Source organism: Octopus bimaculoides, chromosome 11 (genome assembly GCF_001194135.2).
Source record: "Octopus bimaculoides isolate UCB-OBI-ISO-001 chromosome 11, ASM119413v2, whole genome shotgun sequence".
Taxonomy (NCBI): domain Eukaryota; kingdom Metazoa; phylum Mollusca; class Cephalopoda; order Octopoda; family Octopodidae; genus Octopus; species Octopus bimaculoides.
In genome coordinates, this window is record NC_068991.1 from 41058424 (window position 1) to 41080833 (window position 22410).

Genomic DNA, 22410 nt, shown 5'->3' on the forward strand with positions numbered 1-22410 from the left:
GGCTTGCCGGGTCTTCTCACGCACAGCACATTTCCAAAGGTCTCGGTCCGTAGTCATCGCCTCGGTGAGGCCCAATGTACGAAGGTCTTGCCTCACCACCTCAGCCCAGGTCTTCCTGGGCCTACCTCTTCCACGGGTTCCCTCAACTGTTAGGGTGTGGCACTTTTTCACGCAGCTATCCTCCTCCATTCTTACCACATGTCCATACCAGCGCAATTGTCTCTCTTGCACGCCACAACTGATGCTTCTAATGTTCAGCTTTTCTCTCAAGATACTTACACTCTGACGGGTATTCACATTGACATTACACATCCAACGGAGCATACTGGCTTCATTCCTTGCGAGCTTACGTATGTCCTCAGCAGTTATCTAGCCCAAATATTCCACCTGTTTTATGTTCAAACTGGCCAAATCCAGTCTCTCACACCTACTCTACAATGTCCTTCTAAAAATAAACAAACATATCATCAAAATATCAAGCATGATTAATTTAAAACAATGCAACTGGCAGAGTAATGTAAATGCTAAAGGGTCAAATTTCTTCACTCATTTTTTTTTTAATCAGTTGAAAAATATCTGGAAATATAAGGAAAATAAATTGAAAATTTCAGCCATAATTTTACTTCCAACATTTAATTTCCCATATAAATATTTTTTTGTTTTTTGCACTTAGTTTTGTTTTTATTAGATTTCAATTCATTTATAACTTTTAACACATTTGAGTAAGGTCAAATCATAGTGATATACAGATAACTGATCTGTGGTCATTCTGCATTGGTGAAGCTAATTTCTTCATCTAATTTATGTTCTTCAGTAGCTGATGATGGTATATTTTCAAATGAAACTGTTGATTCTGGTGTATTCATTAGAAGAGCATCTTGCATGTTTCGAGCATATTTTTGAGCCTTTTCTCTGGAAACATCATTAAAAGCCACAAAGAGATAAATAACTTGTTAATAAACAGAGATTACAAAAATAATATAATTCTTTGGTAAATTGTAATTTTGTTATCAAATTTCACTTGTTATGTAACATATTTGTATAATCTTGAAATTAAATTTTGTTTCTGTTATTTAAACTTTGTATCAACCCAACACTACCTAAAAACTCTGTGCCTCTACTAATTTAATATACTGTATTGCATAGTCACTTTAATATTATGTATATAAATATCTCAGTTTCTGTCTGGATGATTATTCAGGGAACATTTACATGATGTTCATAAAAATGTATTTTAAAATGTATTCGTGAAGGTTAATATTACAACTCTCCTGATCACTCCCTTCCCACCCTTCTGTCTTTGGAAAAATCGTGAATTTGGTGTGAACACAATCAGCCAACTTAGACCACAGCTGCTCATTTTCAAACTGGGAACCTCTGCTCAAGTGGTATGAATACTTGCTTAATTTTCCCCTCCTACTCTTCAAAGTTCTCTGTGTTTCTTTCGCCATGCAGACTTGCCTGTAATCAAGCTTATACTTCTAAAATATCCATTAGTTAAATGGGTGTCAATATATTTATTAATTGCACTAATAAAAAGTACAATAAAGATCTAACTTTTTTGTCAGTGATATTTTACATAACAACTAGGTATGATTTATCAATATATCAATAAATTAAATTGAATACAATTTCCTGCTTACTCACTCAGGTAGCAGTTCTGTATCTTTATCAGTTCTTGTTCAGCTGGTCTACTCCTCCTGTATCTTCATCATTAACTTTTGTAAGATGTAGGACACTAATATTTATACACACATTACTTAACTTGTTTTGTTACTGTATTTCTAACTAAAATACTATCCTTTAGTTAAATTTTAAAATAATAGTGAACTTAGCCTGATTTTGTAAAACACTTATAAACTTTCTAAGGCAGCGTTTTGAGCACTACTTAGAAAATGTTAACACACATCTATGATAGAATTTTGCTTCAAATCTGCTTAAATTACTGATAATTACAGGTAAATGCAGTGAACTGTTAAATGATTTAAATATCATGATATAAAATGAATTATTAATCCACTAATCACCACAAATGAATTACAATTCTAGTACAGAAAACTTGTGCACATTTTGAATTGGATCCAAATGAATATAGAACAAATAACATGAAACATGAAATACTGAAATTTATCAAAACGTTTAAAAGTTATAAAATGAAATTAATTCACTCACTATAATCTGATTAAGCCCATTTGTCTGATTCAGACACTGATATGCCTCAAGCCAAAATACTATTAAGTCAAGCAGCAGTAAGTTTAAAACTTATTCCATTTCCACCTAACAGTCTTGTCTTCTGGTTCATTCAAGAGAAAATGCTGTTTTTGATGTCAATAATATCTACTAACGAACCAAACTGATGAAAGAAATTAACTCTGATGAGTGAGGATAGGCAACACAGCAATAATGAATACCCATTTAAGTAAATCACAGACTCAGATCAAATATTAGTGATATCTAATGAAAGATAGTGAGATATAAGTGATTAACAGTTTGAAATAACATGGAAGTAGGTTGTTCCTTACTGTGTTTTGGGGTAAATAGTAACATACTCACTTTTACTCTTGTGTCAACAAGAAATAATCAGTTATCTTATCAGTCACATGAAAATTTTGAGTTAAATCAGGACAAAGTAGATTCATCACTTTTAATCTTTGTCTATGGTTACTTTCTTTGAAGAAGAATCTTTCTTGTGTGAACACACATAAGTGTTCTGACCAAACACTCAATGATGATAACATAGTAATATGCTTACTCACATTGCCATGTTATTTCACTACCCAACATTCCGCCTGAGATGGGTGCTAAAATTTCACACAACACTAGATTACAGCCATTAGATTACTGGAACAGTATCATACATAGTCAACCTATTTCACTAGCAGATATATCTATATTCATCAACAACATGAACACATGTCCAGTACACCACCAACTGTCAAGGAATCACAACCACCCACATGTTCCAAAAGATCTAATTAGTCACAAGTTCATTTGTTGTGATACAATTGAGAAACCACTTCAAATACCTAATACAAAATGTTAACGCTTAAGTATTTTGTTACTGATAGACACAACAAAAAGAAAACAACATTGACCATCTGAAGCAAACACATTTGAAGAGTGATCTGTCACCAAATTCATTATTATTGCTCTGAAAATTACTTACTTATAAGGTCTTTGTTTATCCTCAGACATATTCCTCCAGGTGTGTCCCATCATTTTACTAATGTGAGAAGTGTGAACACCAGGGTTAGCACTATAATATATTAAAATACAATATCACAATAAGTAAATTACAAAGCTGGCAGTACAACAGCTTTAATAGTCACTGTGTGTGTGTGTGTGTGTGCGTGTGCGTGGTCAAGCTACTAGAAATAACAGCAAAATCTCTCTCAAATGACACAGTTCCTAGAAAAGGATACGCTGAATAATGTAGATAAAGTACTAGCTTTTTCTGGTCAGCAGCATTCGTTTTAGTTTTCAACTATTTCGGTTCAGATTGCACCAGCTGTGTTGGTTTGGAACAAGAAACTCTCAGGAGTCAACCATAATATTGAGGTCTTTTAGAGATGCTTTTAAGCTGTCCTCGAACGTTTGCTTTTGCTCTCCCTCCCCACCTCTAACAAGAACATGTGAATATGTTATTAGTAAGTATCAATCTGACAGCTCAAAATTCTGCAACAGATTAGTTATAATGAGCATGTAATTTCCAAATAAAAGATAAGTATATAAATAAAAGATAAGTAATACTATAATAATTCTTGGAATTTAGTATTAATTATCATTGTAGGTAAATTAGATAATCCCAAAGATTAAACAACAAAATATTAGGTTGTTTATTATTAATAAAACAGGAATTAATAATTGAAGATATACAACCCCAAAGGAATGTGTGACAGAACAAGGTCAGTGATTAGCTTACTTAATAAATTTTCTCCTATTCATCTGACTGAACATCATAAAACCATTCATCCAGGAAACTCGCCGGTGATCTATTTTAGGGAGGTATTCAATTTTATCTGTTTTCATTTTACTTTGAATAAAAATAAAAACAGCTTCAGTTAAACATTCTCATTGCAAACAGTTCACATTTCACAAAGTTAACCATTTAACATTCAGATTACTCTGTAAAAGTATTTAAAAATTTATTCCATTATATTGCATATATAACATGTATTTGGTCCATATTTAATACAAAATCACATTAAAATACAAATCAAAGACTGAAGAAAACACAAACATAAGAGAGGTGAAAAGAAAAGGAAAGAGGAAGAAAGCAAACATCAATTCAACACCAAGTGCCTCAATCGGTTGTACACCACAAGGTTCAACGGGACCTACTGAAGTAAGCCAATATGCTAATGGCACTACCATGGGCGATGGTGAGGCTAAGACATCGGAACAGCCAAGCACCCTCATGGGCATCACTTGATGCCACAGTAAGGCGAACTGCCAACGATGACAAGAACTTCGCTGTTAGTGGCCCGGCTCCTCCAAACATCTCAAACACCACAGGCCGGAAGAAATGGTTCACTGACAAGATACTTAAGGATTTTGTACCATTCGGCTACAGAAGTAGTGACCCTCCCATTTACTGCAGCATCCAGGTTGTGGGAGAGTGCAAAAGAGTCACAAACTACAATGTCTTAGATAAGGCACCTACCTCTTACCCAGCAACAAAAGGTAAGACCATCTGTTTTCTTCCCATCACTTCAGAATCAAGGGAATATTAACCTGAGTCAGGGCCCACTTAATGATTAAGTTTAGCTCAGTGACAAGCAAAACGACCAGCATTTAGGTGGCAAGGCAAACCATGAAGGCCAGTGGAGTAAAATGTAATGCTTATTTACATTGTATTGTATTGTATTAATCTTGCAGCTTCAAGATTTAGACGATGTGATTGTTTATTTTTAAAATGACATAATAGTGAGGCTAGATCTGGCCAGTTTAATGTTAAAGGATTAAAGTAATATAAAAAGTATAGTGATAGCTAAAATAGTCAATTTTAACTTTATATGAAGTCAGTAATGCAATAATTATTATGCATACATTGTACCTTGTAGGTTTGAGAAAAGTGCATCAATCTTCATTTCAATATACCTAAATATGCAATGTCCCAGCTTGCTAGTCTCTGACAATGTCATGCAAATGTTTGGACTTTCAAACCACTGTCAATACAAGATGGATGCCAAATTGACAAAAATGGTTTTCTAATAAAAACAATAATGTCCAGGGATTTATATAACTTAATGTTACAAATTTTAAAAAGAAATAAATTATTTCATTTAGATAAATGTTTATAGCCTAGATGCCGTCTCTCTTTGTTTCCTGAAACCCATCCAGGTGCAGGAAGGATTCCTCACATTTTAGCACTATTATTATTTTCTATAAAATTTTTAAATATTAGAAAAATGGAAATATAAGCTGTTGGAAGAGCAACTGAGTATGGTCAGGTACAGTATTATATAAAGGTGGAGAATTGATGCAGTCATTAAAGCATCAGATAGAATATTTTACATTATTTGGTCTTAGTGCAGCAATTTCAAATCTTACTAAGGTCAACTTTGCCTTTCATCCTATTAGGGTAAAAAAATTTTTTTTTTTTTTAATTTAAAAAAATTATAATCAAAAGTAGTGGATTGGTGAAACCATAAAAATGTCAAATCAGATGCCTTTCAGTATTTATTCTGGCACTGTGTTCTCAAATAAAATCCTGCCATGGCCTACTTGGGTGGTAGAGTTTAACTACTTGCCTGTAATACAGCAAGGGCACTACCTTCCCTCCTGGTTAAAAATGACAAAAAGAAAAACAAACCCACTAAGTTTATAATCATGATTGCATATATGCACATAGCTACTGTTATTATTGAGTAGCTAATTATAACAAGAACAGACATAGAGGGACAACAGAGGGATTACAGGAAATGCTACTAAGCCAACCATAGGTTCTCTAAATAGGTATAGTTCTAGTTCTCATGATAAACAACAATCTGAATATAATGATGTAAAATATAATTCTTTAAAAAAAAAAGCTAAAAATGAAATAAGATCAAACCTTTCACAACTGTCAAATGGTTCCTTATCACTAGATGCCCGATCCATCTTCTGACGTCGTATATTGGCCACTTCATGAAACTTCCATTCATAGGATTCAAACTGATCGTCATCTGTGATAATTTATAACAAAACCTAAGCCCAACAATGACATCTTCATGTGAAAACAACCATGGGTAATATCAAGAAGTTATTGTGTGTAATATCAGGAAATATGGCAAACATACAATAATAAGAATTTAACTTTTTATCAAATTGTCTGGTGCATGTACAAAATGATGAAATGAATACTAATTTTCTAAAGAAAATTATTTATTACCTTAAGGTAAAATTAAATAAAACAAATTTCTCATTTGTATATTTGCAATAAGTATTTTTCTAAATTTTATCAACACAACTGCATTCTACTCCACTGGAAACCTATCTTTGCAAAATCTGAACTCCTCCTATAACTACTTGTCATTTTTACTCCCACCCTCCTCCTCTTCTATCACTATTATTCTTTATATCTTTCACTGTATGTAAATGTGTGGGTATGTGTATAGCAATCCTTTACTCATTGCAAGTCACTAAGCCTAGTATGTGCACTCATCCTAAACCTCTTATGTCAACTTTCTCTGTATTTCTCTTTTATGCTCTCTATACAATGTAAAGTGTAACGTTTTTGGTACTCAGGGTGACTCAAACTTGTTTTAGACAAGCAGCTCCTAGGAACTGCTTGAGGTCTTTTAGAGATGCTTTTAGGCTGTCCTCGAACATTTTAATTTGTTCCTCACCTCCACTGGCATACTTTCCATGAAGTATTCACCATAGAGGAATTACTTTGGGATGCAATATTCTGACAGGCCCAGGCCATCTCACATGGGCCTTATGCAAGTGGTTTACAAGTATAGGTTGTGTGTATATGTGTACATATAAATTTATATACCATCAGCTTCCTCATAATTTCATGTAAACTTCCCATGCTAGCATCAGCTGGACAAGTGTTGAATCAAAACAAGGTCCTGTCATCTTCAACTGCAGAAATCCTCATTATATAACATGAAAAGTCATTACTGATGATGTTTTTCATAGATTAGAGAAGGAATGGTAACACTTATAACATTTGCAGAAATGGCAAAACTGGAGAGAAATGTATAGGAAAAAACCACAATTTATGGTTTGCTGCAACATATTAAGATATTCCTCAGACACCCAATGATCAGGTGATGTTATCATATTGCAAAATTATTCAGGTTTAGGCATTTACAGTGTCATAGGAACCCTATTCAATCAAAGATTAAAATAGGCCCATCAAGTGCTCATGCACTCACTCAATCATTCATCACACTAATTCCACTCTAGTATGCTTATATACCCACCCACCTTTTCTGCTCCTCTATCCCATTTCTGTCTCTCATATTCACCTTGACTTCACATCTCTCTCTCTCTCTTTCTAGATAAGGAATCCATGTATTAACCACTTAGCAAGACACTTGTTCATGTCCTTTTATCATACTTTCATATCCCTCAGTACCATACCCAACTCAGTCGAGAATACTTCGTAACCTCACCAGTGCTGGTGCCACAATGAAAGCAGCCAGTACACTTTGTGAAGTGGTTGGCATTCAGAAGAGCATACAGTTTGCCACAGCAGACATTGGAGCTCAGTGCAACTTTCAGACTTGTCAGTTCATGGTGAACAGTCTAAACCAAGCTAGCATGGAAAAAGGGATCTAAAATGATGATGATGATGAGCTGTGAGAAGGTAGATATATGGGCCATCCAGTTTTAAAAGACACTAAGACAAAGTCATTATTTAACAAGGGAGCCTCCATGCTGTTCAACCTGCTAAATATTGCTAAAAGAAGAACCAGAGAGAATTAACCCTTTTGCTACTAACCCGGCTGAAGCCAGCTGAAAAATTTTTTGGCTCATAAGACCAACCCGGCCGCAAGTACCCATTGTTATTTAAATGTGAATTTAAGTACAAATCTTGTAAGTACATTTGTGAAAATATGTGATTTCACTTTGTAAATAGTTGAGTTATAGTATCGGACATTGCTTGACATGATATCTGAACTCAGTGAATTTTGGGAGATTTTTTTTCCACATTTTTTCAGCGTCGATTTTTTTTCAACTTTGAAAATGGATAGGAGTTTCATGCTATCAAGCAGTGATTCCGAATTTAAAGGTTTTTCAATGGAAAATATGGAGATATCGAGAAAAAGAATGAATGAGGTATAAAAGCACGTGGTGTACGAGAATGAATAGGATATTTCTGTATCCGAAACCAAAAGCAGCAATTCTGAAGAAACTGAAAGCGGTGATAGTGACAGCAAAGACTATTTTACATCGGAATGAAGTAAAAACTTTAAAAATGTTTTTATTAGCAATTTTTCTGAGGAGATATGTTCTATCCAGTCTTTCTTAGGAAGCGAAACCGTTAGACTTTTATTTTTTTCAGTATGCTTGTTTGAAACGATCACTGCAGAAACAAACTGTTATGCAGAATGTAAACAAACAGTATATGCCAGGAAAGCCCATGAAATGGGGGATCAAAGTTTGGAAAATTTGTGAAGCAAATACTGGATACTGCTGTGGATTTAGTTTTTATACAGGGAAAATAATGTTAGTCAGCATGGCCTAGGGTATGATGTGGTCTGGAATTTATCACTTCCATACCATAACCAGGGCCGTATATTATTTTTTAACCGATTTTTTAGTTTGGTCAAACTTGCGGTGGATTTAAGTGGATTCCAGTATTTCAGTTTATTTCACATTTACGGTACACCTGTTGTGCATTAAATTCAACTGATAATCTAATGATGTGCACAATTCTTCTATATCAAAATTTTGTTGCACACCCAATTGAATATTAGCTGATGATTTATTTTCTATGGTGATGTTTAAACAAAATTTTAATATTTTTACCTTTTGCTCAGTTTACCTGGATTTACTTGTAATTAGTCACTTTGAGACAAAAGTTAGGCAATAGAATTGATTAAGAACCCTTTCTTTAATTATGTTCCAAATATCACATTAATATGTTGATAAGTAAAAAAGTTACAGTAGTTTAATGAAACTAGTCTTAATTCATGATTATTTTAGAATTTAATTGAAACTCATGAGGGGTGGTCAGAAATATAGTAACGAAAGGGTTAAGAAACACTATTGCTAGGATTATGGGATACAACTATTATGATGATGATAATTTCTTAAATACTAGTAAGGAAGAAGTACAGTTAATACATTAACCCCATTTTTCTCTTACTTGTTTTATCAATCCAATAGGTATGAAATATGAAGCAGATTCTAGAATATAAAGTACCACAAAACAATTGGTTTAGTCTGAACTATCGCTTTGGTTATGGCACACATCAGAAACCAATATTTAAAGAAAGATAATTTCTAACTCTGACACTAAGCCACACATTTTGAGGGAGAGTAGTAGTTAATTTAATCGACCTGTACTTGACTAGTATTTACTTTATTACTTCAGGGTCAATAAAAATTTGGAGAGAAACAGTCAACTGAACCAGTCTTGGTATACGAGGAACTCCATGAGAATGAAAGGCAAAATAATAATAAAGATGATAAATCTTTGAATAAAATCTAACCTTTTTTAACAATGGCACTCCTTAACTGCCTTTGTAAACTATATTTCAATGGTTGCCCACAATCATCTGGTGAATATCTATCAGGGTAATCACAGTTTGCTTGATTTATTAATACTGTCTCTTTGAATGAACTGAGATCACTAGGGTTTGAAAGCATGGTTGGTTGATTGGTAACTTTCATAAAACTGACAGGAGACACAGTGTTAGGAGAGACAAATTTGAGCACCTCTGCAGGTTCTTCAGATGCTTCAAACTTTTGCTCTTCTTGAACTCCTTTAAAATTTTCCAAGATCTGCATTTAGAAAATACATAAAAATCATTCAGAAATGTGAACATCACTTAATTTTAAGATTATAGAAGCTGAAACCCTCATCTGTGCAGAAAAAGAAATTTATATACAAGGTGCAGAATGACTTATTTATTTTTATCAGAATACAAATCTTAATATCACCTTGTATCTATTCATTTTTACCAACACTATTCCCAGTGGAAATGGTTTTTATTTAAATTTGTGATAAACTACTGTTCATACAACTGATCCAAATGCCAATGTTCCTTCTTCACTCACTTGACAGTGCACATATTAATATAGGGCTTCGCAGTAAAAATTTCCTAAATTACTGGTAAATCTCATCAATTAACAGCATTTATTATTGTTATTGGTTTTAGTTACTTGTGAAGGATGAAGCCCATGCCAATACTGATTGGACAAATTTAATATTTTAGCACAGATGTAATTACAAAATAATTTTTATAAAGTAGCAAATGAAGTCATCAACAAATATAACGATATGTCATGTAAATGGCATGTAAAAAGCACCCATTACACTTTTGGAGTGGTTAGCGTTAGGAAGGGCATCTAGCAGTAGAAACCATGCTAAATCAGACTGGAACGTGGTGCAGCTCTCTGGCTTACCAGTTCCAGTCAAACTGACTAATCCATGCCAGTATGGAAAGTGGATGTTAAATGATGATGATGATGGAAGTTTGCAAAAAAATATTTTAATAAACAAAAGGTAAAAAAAGCAAGCTAAGAAAATCATTCAAATCATTGAAGACAAGCAATTACCTGAGGCAACATTGGGTCACCAGTAAGAAGAGCTGGGTGCTTCAGTTTATATTCAGATATCAAACATGGAGTTTGAGTAACTGTAATAACCTCGCCAGGAGCAGATTCAGCAAACTAAAAATTTTATAGGAAACTGAATAAATAGCATATCAAACTAGTCTTTTTAAAGTGTATTTTAGAAATGTTTTCCTGTTGTTGATAAAAACAGGTAATTTATATGAAGTTTGCATTAGAAATGTAATGCTGTTGGCAACAGCCACAGACAACCTGACTTTAATTCACTATAACATGAATCTTAAATGAAGACTCCATCCTCTGATGCTCATAACAAGTCCTACAATGTCCTGTCCAGGACCGCCAGAGCTTACTGCCCAATGTTCAAGCCTGTTCACAATGTCAACGAGGGATACATTATAAAGTTCATCTGTTTACTCTATTTCCATACTGTACTGCTTGATGCTTGAAATTTTCAGCAATGTTATCATGATACTTAAACAAAAACTGAAATAGACAGGGTGGTTCAGAAGTTGTCATATAACAATCTTTTTATACCTTTCATAATCGTGAGTTGTTTATGCATGAACATAGTGTAATTTTATATACTTGTACTGTTAGTAATATTACGACTATTATAACATTTCCAAGTAATATTAAGACAATTATAACATATCTTACCGTAGGATCATGAAGTACAACTTTTTGTTCTAAATTTAATTCTGGATTTGTAACTTCTATAGAAAGAGGAAAATATATTGAGAGACTATTACATAGTTACAGACATATTTTTATTTATTATTACGCCCCTCTATACAAAATATTAGAATTATATTAAAGTTAATCATAGCATACTCAAACTATTGTGTAGCAATAGTAGCTGAACAGAAAGTGTTAGTATCCTGGCTGAAGAATGGTGAATTTGTATTCTATCATTAATGTAATGCTGTGAGCAATATTCTGAATCGCATCAACATAAATAGTAAAAGAGAAGGTAAGAAAAGAGAGTACGGATTATCTATATATATAAAAGAGAGTGAGTGTGTGTGTGCACGCATGTTCCTTATGAATTTTGAAACTGAGTTGCTGATTTTGACACATGGGGTATCAAAAGATTCAGTAATCTTTCAGCTACCAAATATATTTTATTTTCATTTACACATTTTCTACATTACCTCAACAACCAGCTTTAGTTATTTGAAAGACACTGCTCTACAATGACCAGGTTTTATTAGAAAGAGAAAACAGTTTCTCACTTTCAATTTGAACTCTGTGAATAATGAAAATAATGTTTCTCTGAAATAGTCACATCTGCACTATAATAAAGAAAGCTACTTATCATCTATCTATATATATTGGTCATCCCATAAGTAATGGCTGTTTTTTCAATTGCATGAACTAAAAGTCAGAGGGGGACAGGATAAACTACCTGCATCAAGTTGCTATAAAAGCAGGTAGTAATTTTACCTTGTCCTTTTTCTTAATTCAAGTTTTGAAGAGTGCAGTTCGATTTTAACAGTTATTTTTTCAAAGCTATAATGGAAGTGACAAAGGAGCATATTCGGCATATTTTGCTTTATGAGTTCAATAAAGGCAACAATGCAACAGAGAGTGTGAGGAATATTAATGCAATATATGGGGATCAGACAATAAGAATAAGCCAGTCTCAACTGTGGTTCCAGAAATTCCAAGTAGGAAACTACAGCCTAGAAGACAAGCCTCATCCTGGAAGATTTGTAGAGCTTGACAAGGACGTCCTGCAAACTCTGTAACAAAATCCTGTCGTAACTGTTGAGGAACTAGCAAAGAAGCTTGGATTCGGTCATTCAAGTCAGCACTAGAAGAAAAACGACCATCTTTGGTTTCAAAACAAAAGGTGTTCTTCCATCAGCATAATGCTCGGCCACATACAGTGAGGATGACATTCCAAAGGCTGGAGTAGTTCTAATGGGAAACGATGCCCCATCTGATTATCATTTATTCTGCAGTCTTCAAAATCATTTGGACGGAAAAAATATGAATCCTATAGGCAAGGTCAGAACAGCAGTGGAGGAGTATTTTTTGTCATGAACAAGTGAATTTTGTAAGAAGGAGCCTTGCAAGTCTACCAGATAAATGGAAGAGTATTGTAGAAAATGAAAGAGAGTATATTTTAGATTCAAAAAGAACTTTATCTTAATTTTGAAAAAGTAAAAGTATAAAAAAACTGCATTATTTATGGGATGACCCAATACAAAGGCTACCAAATAAGCTATGTTTTTGGCACAACAACTATTTTTTCTTACTAAAATCACCTCAGAAAAGAGGTCAGGTCACACAATTTTGAGGTCATTTTTGGGCAATATCCTCACTTGCTAGTCACCTCTGTCCCATCTCTCCTGACACTCTTATGAAACTTCCCCTTATCCCCCTGCCCAACACCCTGTCCAATTCTCTGTATCACTTCACTTATATTCACACACTTCAGGAAGGGCATCTAGCCATAGAAACCATGCCAAAGCAGATAATACAGTTTGACACAGTCTACTGACTTGCAGCTCCTATCAAAATATCTAACCCATGCCAACATGGAAAATGGACATTAAATGATGATGATGATGAATTGAATGCAAAAGTCAGAATGCTAAATATTTATAAGTAAAAAATCTAAAACACACTAAATAACTTTTATCTAATGACAATAATCCCACCCACCTCCACCTCAATAACAGATTTCTTATGTGCCCATATAAAAATGAGACTATAGATTGTTAATTGGATGAATAGTAAATAGTGTAAAGAGTTTCAAAAGACAAAGAAACAGTCATTAGCACTCACCTGTTTCACAAGTTGGAGTCACAATACTAAAAGTATAGGTACCTACAACCAATCCATCATTGGGAAAGAAAATATTTAATGTATTGTCATTATCAGTTTCACAGGTGAAGTTGAAATCTGGAGAAAATTGGTTCCTTTCTGTGTCTATTACTGTCGAACAAGGTTTCATGGTGTTGTTTGAAGTACTTTCTATATCTGAAACCTTGAAACAATATAGAAAATATCCTATTAAAATATTAGTTAAAAATATTTATTTCTTTATATCCACAAGGGGCTAAACATAGAGGGGACAAACAAGGATAGACAAAGGGTTTTTCAGTTGATTCCATCAACCCCAGTGCATAACTGGTACTTATTTAATAGACCCCAAAAGGATGAAAGGCAAAGTCGATCTTAGTGGAATTTGAACTCAATGTAATGGCAGACAAAATACCGCTAAGCATTTCGCCCGGCGTGCTAATGATTCTGCCAGCTCACCGTTAAAAATATTGAAAACTAAGGCAACAGTAACAAAAACACAACTTTAAAAGACACTGATATTCTCCCATTATCTATTAGTTTACCATATGTGTTCTGTCAAAAATAACTGATTTATCATCTAGTATATATATATAAATGATAGTGTGTGTGTGTATATAATGACTAACGTATACATTTCCACAATTCTCAACTGATTTTCACGAAACTTTACACATACATTACTTATGCCCCAAGGATAGTCATGCACTATAACACTTTGCATAGAGCTCCTGTGTAAATGGACATAGTTTTTTTTTGTATGTAGGGTCTTCCATACCTTTTATAAAAGTGAAAGGATTTTGTCCATTTATTTGTTTATTTTGACTGCCTACCTGCAACGATAACACATGTGTTATGTCTCCAGTAATTTTCTGTAAATAAATGTTTAAAAAATCTTAGCTGTTATTTTTAGCACAAAATGTGGGTGAAGGTAAAGAATATGCACACCTGGTGTTTAGGGTCAGGATTAGGATTAGGGTTACACTGAAAATGGATGGTGTGTGTATTCTTTATCTCCACCTAACACGTTATGTCTCTGGTAATTTTCTTTCATGTAAATAAATATTAATTAAAAAATTTGCCAGCAAAATCTTATAAAATGACAATGTTCAAAAAGATGTACGTGTTTAAGTTATATATGAAAATAAGAGTGAACAAAATATGCTTAAAAAACAACTATATTTTGTAGTCCAGATCCATAATCAACTCCCAAAACACTTCAGTAGCTCTACTTTGCATTGCTTGCAAACTTATATGTTCTATAATCATTTAAGTGCAACAACCTCCACAATAACCAGATTTCAATTTGATTTTCTGTTCCTAGGTTAATCGGAAACATAGATTGCCATGCTACTCATAAACCTTCTCAGTAGTTCAATCATTTAGTGAAAAAAATACCACTAAAGCAACTTAAAATATCCAAAGGACAGGTGCATTTGCTAGTTCCTTCAATAAACTTTTAATTTTTGTTAAATTTGAACTAACAGTGGATTTTTAAACTTCAATCCAGGTTTTCCTTCTATTATGTATTACCACTGATATAACCATCATGTATTATCACTGATATAATAATTTTGTTTTAAAAATGTTATTTTAGTTTAAGTTAAAACAAAACAAAATATTGTTTATTACATATTTAGCCTCTTGCATTTTGAAACTGAACTATATATATCTTTTGACTAAAGACACAAGGCTGGAACTTATTTTATAGCCCCCAAAAGAATGAAAGGCAAAGTCAACCTCAACAGAATTTGAACTCAGAACATAAAGCCAGAAGAAATGCTGCTAAACATTTTGTCTGAATTGCTGAAGATTCTGCCAGCACACTGCCTTCTAAATTATATAATAACAAGCTTATTGTATATGGTGCTGAGTTGCACTACAATGAATATTTTCAGTTTAAAACCCATTTTCCCATAATCTGATTACAAGATATATAATAATTATTGCATCAAAATATACAATATATAATTTTAGAAACATCCATCCAGCAATGAGAAAAAAATACCCGTCAGTAATTCCCAGTTATGACAGGTGAAGAGTTAATTACTCTTCAAGTTTAATTGTGCAATTTTATAAACTAAGCCACTTACTAGTGTAGCACCACTCCAACCTGATGCAATCAGTATGTTAGCAACCAACTTTGAAACACCGATAATCTTCCTTAATCTTTTTTATAACATTGTTCTTACTAATCTTCTCTACTATTTTTACTTGTTTCAATCACTGCACTGTGGCTGTGCTGTGTACTGTTTATCAACTTCAGTACTTTGACTGGTGTTTATTTTATTTAACTTGGTGGGACATAACCAAATAGCACCAAGGTGTTTAGTCTGACATTCTACTGATTTTGCCATCTCCACATATATGTCTATATATCCAACAGGCTTCATCAACCAAATCTTACCCCAGAAGATTTGGTTGACCCATGGGTATAGCATAAGAAACAGCCCTAAGATTCCATACAATGGTGTCAGTCATATGATTGAAAACTGAACTTCTAAACTACATAGCCACTCTTCATTCAACAACCCCTCATAACTTCTTTCTTATGACTGCAAGATGCAAATATGTACACATCATTTTGAATTCACTTCTCAATGTTATTCAGGATATCTACAAATATACTACTATGAAATTCTTATCATCTCAACACAAGATTTGAAATAACTGCAGGAGAAAAAAAAATGTTCCTTACTGGCTTGGAATAGTGAAGTAGCTCTGTTAAACAAAAGCTAGATATATTTTTCATACTCTCATTCAACAATTACTTGATACATTTTATTTCATTTATAATTCTACTTCATTGTTCTTTTATCTTTTATTTGTTTCAGTTATTAAATTGCGACCATGCGGGGGCACTGCCTTGAAGAATTTTTAGCCAAATGAATTGACACCAATACTTTTTAATTTTTAAAGCCTGGTACTTATTCTATTAGTGTCTTTGCTGAACCACTGTTACAGAGACATAAATAAACCAACAGCAGTTGTCAAGCAGTGGAAGGAGACAAACACACACACATCATCATCGTTTAGCGTCCGTTTTCTATGCTAGCATGGGTTGGATGGTTCGACTTGGGTCTGGGAAGCCAGGAGGCTGCACCAGGCTCCAGTCTGATCTGGCAGTGTTTCTATAGATGGTTGCCCTTCGTAACACCAACCATTCTGTGAGTGTAGTGGATGCTTTTTACGTGCCACTGGCACAGGGGCCAGAGGAGGCTGGCAGTGGCCACAATCGGTTGGTGCTTTTTACATGCCACCAGCACGGAAGCCAGTCAAGGCGGCACTCGCATCAGCCATGTTCATTCTGATGGTGCTTTTTACCTGCCACCAGCACGGGTATCACAACTACAATTTCCATTTCATTTTCATTTTGATGTTGATGTACTTGACTCAATAGGTCTCCTCAAGCACAGCAGGTTGCCCTACAATCCAAGGTACTTTTGAATGGGCTGGGACTGGTTATGTGAAACTGGTGTAGGATACAGCCGTGAACTCTCTTTATTTGCCGGGTCTTTGCAGTCACAGCATATCTCCAGAGGTCTCGGTCTTTCAGCATTGCCTCTGTGAGGTCCAACGTTCGAAGGTCATGCTTCACTACCTCATCCTATGTATTCCTGGGTCTACCCCTACCCCGGATTCCTTCAACTGTCTGGGAGTGGCACTTCTTCACACAGCTCTCCTCATCCATCCATAGTACATGACCATACCAGTGCAAACGTCTCCCTTGCAAACTGCATACAATGCTTCTTATGTCCAACATTTCTCTCAGGGCGCTTACACCTTGTCGTGTGTACACACTGACATTACGCATGTCCTCCGCAGTCACGGCCCATGTTTCACTGCTGTGAAGCATGGCAGTTCGCACACATGCATCGTACAATCTAGCTTTCACTCTGAGCGAGAGGTCCTTTGTCACCAGTAGGGGTAGAAGTTTTCTAAACTTTGCCCAGGCTATTCTTATTCTAGTGGTAACACTCTCAGAGCATCCACCCCCACTACTAACTTGGTCACTTAGGTAGCGGAAGCTATCAACTACTTCTAGTTCTACACATATATATATAAATATATGACAGGCTTCTTTCAGTTACTGCCTTTCAAATTCACTCACAAGGTTTTGGTTGGCCCAAGGCTACAGCAGAAAGCACTTGCTCAAGGTGCCATGCAATTGGACTGAACCTGGTACCAAGTGGTTGGGAAGCAAACTTCTTATGACACATCCACACCTGTGCCTATTTAAATAAAACATTTTTTTAATGCATTCTCTGAAATATTCAAAGTTCTAAAAACTAAGAACTTTTAAAATTGTGATTCATCATCATCATCATTGTTTAACGTCTGTTTTCCATGCTGACATGGGTTGGATGGTTTGACTAGGAACTGGGCAAGCCAGGAGGCTGCACCAGGCTCTAATCTGATTTGGCAAGGTTTCTACAGCTGGATGACCTTCCTAACACCAACCACTCCAAGAGTGTAGTGGGTGCTTTTTACCTGCCACAGCACAGGAGCTAGTAGGGTGGCACTGGCATTGGCTACGTTCGGATGGTGCTTTTTACGTGTCATCGGCACAGAAGCCAATTGGGGCGAGGGGCTGGCATTGACCATGTTCAGCTGGTGCTTTTTACGTGCCACCAGCATGGGGAGCCAGTCAAGTGACACTGGCATTGATCCACACATGAATTGTACTTATTGTGTACCACCAGCACGGGTGTCAATCAGGTGACACAAACTTATTGGAGTGGTAGAAACAGCACAAATTTCTAGACTAAGTAACTGATCAATTTCTGGAGGCTGACTTTGCAATTCATCCTCAGAATCAATAAAATAAGTGCTACATTTTTAAGCAACAATGACCTTCTTCTAGAAATATGTGATGCCATGCTAATGTAAGAAAACATTGTTTCAAGAAATTTAAAATATTACCAAATCACAAGTTGATGAACATTCATTCTTCCACTGTTCATATGTATCATAACCCCACAAGGCTCTTCTTATATCTGCAATTGTACAATTATGTTGATTAGAACATCATTTGCAAGATATTACATACAAGAAACAATAATGCATCTAATTTCTGTGTAGATATAAGAAAAGCAAGAGACATGTAAGGAGCCATACAGTCAGAGTTACATACAAAAAAATAAATACCTTCTCTGCTGAGTCTGACAGTTAGGAACATTTTGGATAAGTCCACTGTTACTCTGAGCTCTTTGCAAACTTGGTTGATCATCTTCTCCAAGTATACAATATAACAAATGGCACGTTGCATGGTCACTACCTAAAATCAATTCAATATCATAAATGGGAAATGTTTGTTCAGTTTGGTTATAAAATGTCAAATATTTTAAAAGGACAATTACTATGAGATCATACAACAGCTACTGTGTTCCTAAATCTGCTCACTAATGGTTCCTACTAGTAGCACCCATTCCCCTAAAGGAATGGTGAACAATACATTAACTTTAAATTCAATTACAGTCACTACATGTATTACATAAGGGTATAAAAGTCGGGGAACACTGTAAGTATCCAAGTGTTTTGGATCATCAAATGTCCACTTTCCATGCTGGCATGGGTTAGACGGTTTGACTGGAACTGGTAAGCCAGGGAGCTGCACCAGGTTCCAATCTGATTTGGTGTGGCTTCTACAGCTGGATGTCCTTCTTAATGCCAACTACTCCAAGAGGGTAATGAGTGCTTTTTATGTGCCATTAATGACAACAGCAATGGCCATGACTACGATGTATAGCAAAAAAAGTTGCAAAACACTGGTTTAAACAATGCCAAAAATCTGATATCATTTGTGCTTCCTGATTGAGTGGCAGGAAAGGCATCCAGCTGTAAAAAGAATTACTTCAGTAAAAAAGCCACCACATCCATTCAAGGGAATAAAAGATGTTAAAAAAAAGAGTAAACAATATATCCCTCAGAGAGAGTCTACCAAATATTGAACCAATTAAGGGACTAGCCAATTGATAGCAGCATAATAGATAAGGCAATTAAGGACGTGAAGACAGGGAAAGCCCCTGGGCCCTCAGGAATCACTGCCGAGATTATTAAAATTTCCAGTGATGTAGGATACAGCTTAGTCACCCATATAGTTAATCAGGTTATTCAGGGAGGCACTATCCCCAATGACTGGTGTAGTAGTATTATAGTTAGCTGCTATAAGGGTAAAGGTGATGCCTTAGATAGACACAACTACAGAGGTAGACCAAGTCATGAAAGTTACTGAGAGGGTTATAGCTGTCAGTGCAGGTGCTACTTAAAAGCACCCAGTCTACACCGTAAATTGATTGGTGTTCAGAAGGGCATCCAGCTGTAAAAACCTTACCAAAACTGACTCACCTGTGCTTGTGTCACATAAAAAGCACCAAGTCCACTCTGCTGAGTGGTTAGTGTTAGGAAGGGCATCCAGCTGTAAAAATCCTGTCAAAACAATCACAGAAGTCTGGTGCAGGCTTCTGCCTGGCTGGCTTTTGTGAAACCATCCCACCCATGCTAGCATGGAAGGTGGACGTTAAACGATGATGACTTCTATAAAGCTGCTCTAGAAAGAAATTATGAGTTATCACCATCATTACCATTTTATCGTCCACTTTTCCCATTGGATTGGTCAGAGAGAATCTATTGAAGTGGATTTTCTACAATTGGATGCCCATCTTGTCTCCAACCCACACATATTTCCAAGTAAAGTAGTACTACCCCATGGCTAGGCATGCTTTCCCATAAGACTAGAAACAACTACTACACAATATCAAGTCAAGGAGATACACATACACATGTACAACATGCTTCTTTCAGTTTCCATCTACCAAATTTATTCACAACACTTTGGTCAGTCAGGTGGTAGAGTAGAAGAAACTTGCCCAAAGTTCCACACAGGGGAAGTGAACCAGAAACTACATGATTGGGGAGTGAACTTCTTAACTACAGTCATGAGTATTATTTTTAAATTTGTGAATATACAAGAAAAAAAGACAAAAAAATTCATATTCAAAACCTTAGTTCCTTTAGAATATTCTGAATATCCAGGTATTTGTTTATACAATTTATTCATTAATTCATTTAAAGTACGGTGACGAACTCTAGAAAGAGAGAGAGAAGAAAAATAAAGCAATATTACGAAATAGAATTTATTTCTTAAATTTTCAACATTACAAGGTAATAAATTATTGGTACATTATGAGTGTTTTTGCTTCAATGTTACATTGTACAACTGAATATATCTATAGATTTCAGCCATTTGTTTTATATACAGTATTTTCCTAGACAGAAAGAGGTGTTAGCCAGTCTAGTTTCACTCCTTTGTTGGGATTTCATCAGCAACTAAATACGTCTCTAACTGACTAGAGACACTGCTTATAAATCCACTATGACTTAGGGCCTTAAGTAAATTAGAAACACTGGTTTGTTTATATAACATTATTGGTAGCAAGTTCAATTAAAAAATAACTGGTGTACTAACATTAAATCTATATTGTACTATAGAATATATACAGAGATAGATTAAAATGACTACTCTCAACTGTTTATGGTCAAGCCAGAGGCAATGGAGACCTCCAGTGTTCTCAGCCACTTGACCATATCCCTACTCACCACTATCAGGGCAGAGATGGCTATTTGCAAGTGTGAGCCCCCATGAGTCAAAGTGACTGTTCCAGCACATCTCTCTCACCATTGTCCGGGGCAACACCTTTCCCATTTTGTCTGTTGGGACCACAAAGCAGTCTGAATTACAGGAAATCAAAAGGATCTGAGAATTTCATGGCTTAATTCTTTTTTTCTATTTCTTCTCTCCTTTCTTTTTTCTTTTGGTTCTCATTTAAATATTATTTTTCTTAATAGTAAATATCATGGTTATGTTAAAATAAAAGCAAACTAAATATAAAAAAAGGAAATAAGAATACCTTTCATTTTCTCTGTGCTTTTGCATCAGTTTCTGTGAAGATTTTTGTGCTTGTCTTTGTTTTGAATACTGATATTGGACATAATTTGAATGTGCATGTAGCACAACAGGAGACTCGAGGAGTGGGTAATTTCCACGGGGTCTTCGCTTTTTAGAAGACTAGAAAACATTTTGAATATAAAATATATAAAATTCTTTATATAAATAGTAATTTGTAAGAAGTTTTTACATTTCTAATTCAAAATAATTTAATTCTAATTTACTACAATTATTTTTTCAATGAAATAAATACACCAATTCTTTTCACACCAAACAAATCAATGAGGAGAGCCTCTACATGGTCACTTAACCTGCTAAAAATAACAGCTAAATTCACACACGCGTTACAATCTTAAGATTTAAAAAATGGACATATTGAATAACATGGCCTTGGGTTTCCTACTTATGGGGAAAACATAGGATAGTCACAACTGGAATGTTTTTCATCATAGGTATACCCAGAGCTGACCTGCAATGAATCAGTAAGAGATGATAAATGCAGGTAAGCTTTAATGAGATGTTTTCTTCTGAAGTCATTAATATTTTAATCAAAATGAAACTAAACTTATAAATAATATTTATTTTATCAATTTCACACACATATAAATGTGAGCATGCAAAAGTGGATGTTTCATTTATATATATATATATATATATATATATATATATAACAATTAGAAAATGGAGGATAATATGCTGAACCCAACTACTTGCAGACAGTGTATCCCGTTGAATTCATTAATTTAATTCATAGCAAAAGTGACAAAAAAAGGAGAAAAAGAAAGAAAGAACCAAAGCACAGGTGTCTATGGCAGACTATGTTATTTTGCCAACCTGGTTTACATATAGAAGTACAAAGTACATAAGGAGTTAGAGGATGAACAGAAGTTTAATCTTCATCCGATAATCAC

The 22410-nt window shown here is 34.8% G+C and overlaps 1 protein-coding gene across 1 annotated transcript in view; it reads right to left on the reverse strand.

The window, feature by feature from the left end:
- Positions 1-622: 622 nt before the first annotated feature.
- Positions 623-22410, reverse strand: part of LOC106870516 (uncharacterized) — a 25943-nt gene continuing 4155 nt past the window's right edge. The window contains exons 3-14 of the mRNA XM_014916635.2: positions 21462-21619; positions 20555-20639; positions 18700-18829; positions 18475-18548; positions 13534-13735; positions 11398-11453; positions 10723-10836; positions 9654-9945; positions 6056-6167; positions 3923-4033; positions 3167-3256; positions 623-912 (exon numbers count right to left, since the gene is read on the reverse strand). Of these exons, the coding sequence (XP_014772121.1) occupies positions 765-912; positions 3167-3256; positions 3923-4033; positions 6056-6167; positions 9654-9945; positions 10723-10836; positions 11398-11453; positions 13534-13735; positions 18475-18548; positions 18700-18829; positions 20555-20639; positions 21462-21619 (1572 nt within the window). The 3' untranslated portion in view covers positions 623-764. The remainder of the gene's footprint in view (positions 913-3166; positions 3257-3922; positions 4034-6055; positions 6168-9653; positions 9946-10722; positions 10837-11397; positions 11454-13533; positions 13736-18474; positions 18549-18699; positions 18830-20554; positions 20640-21461; positions 21620-22410) is intronic.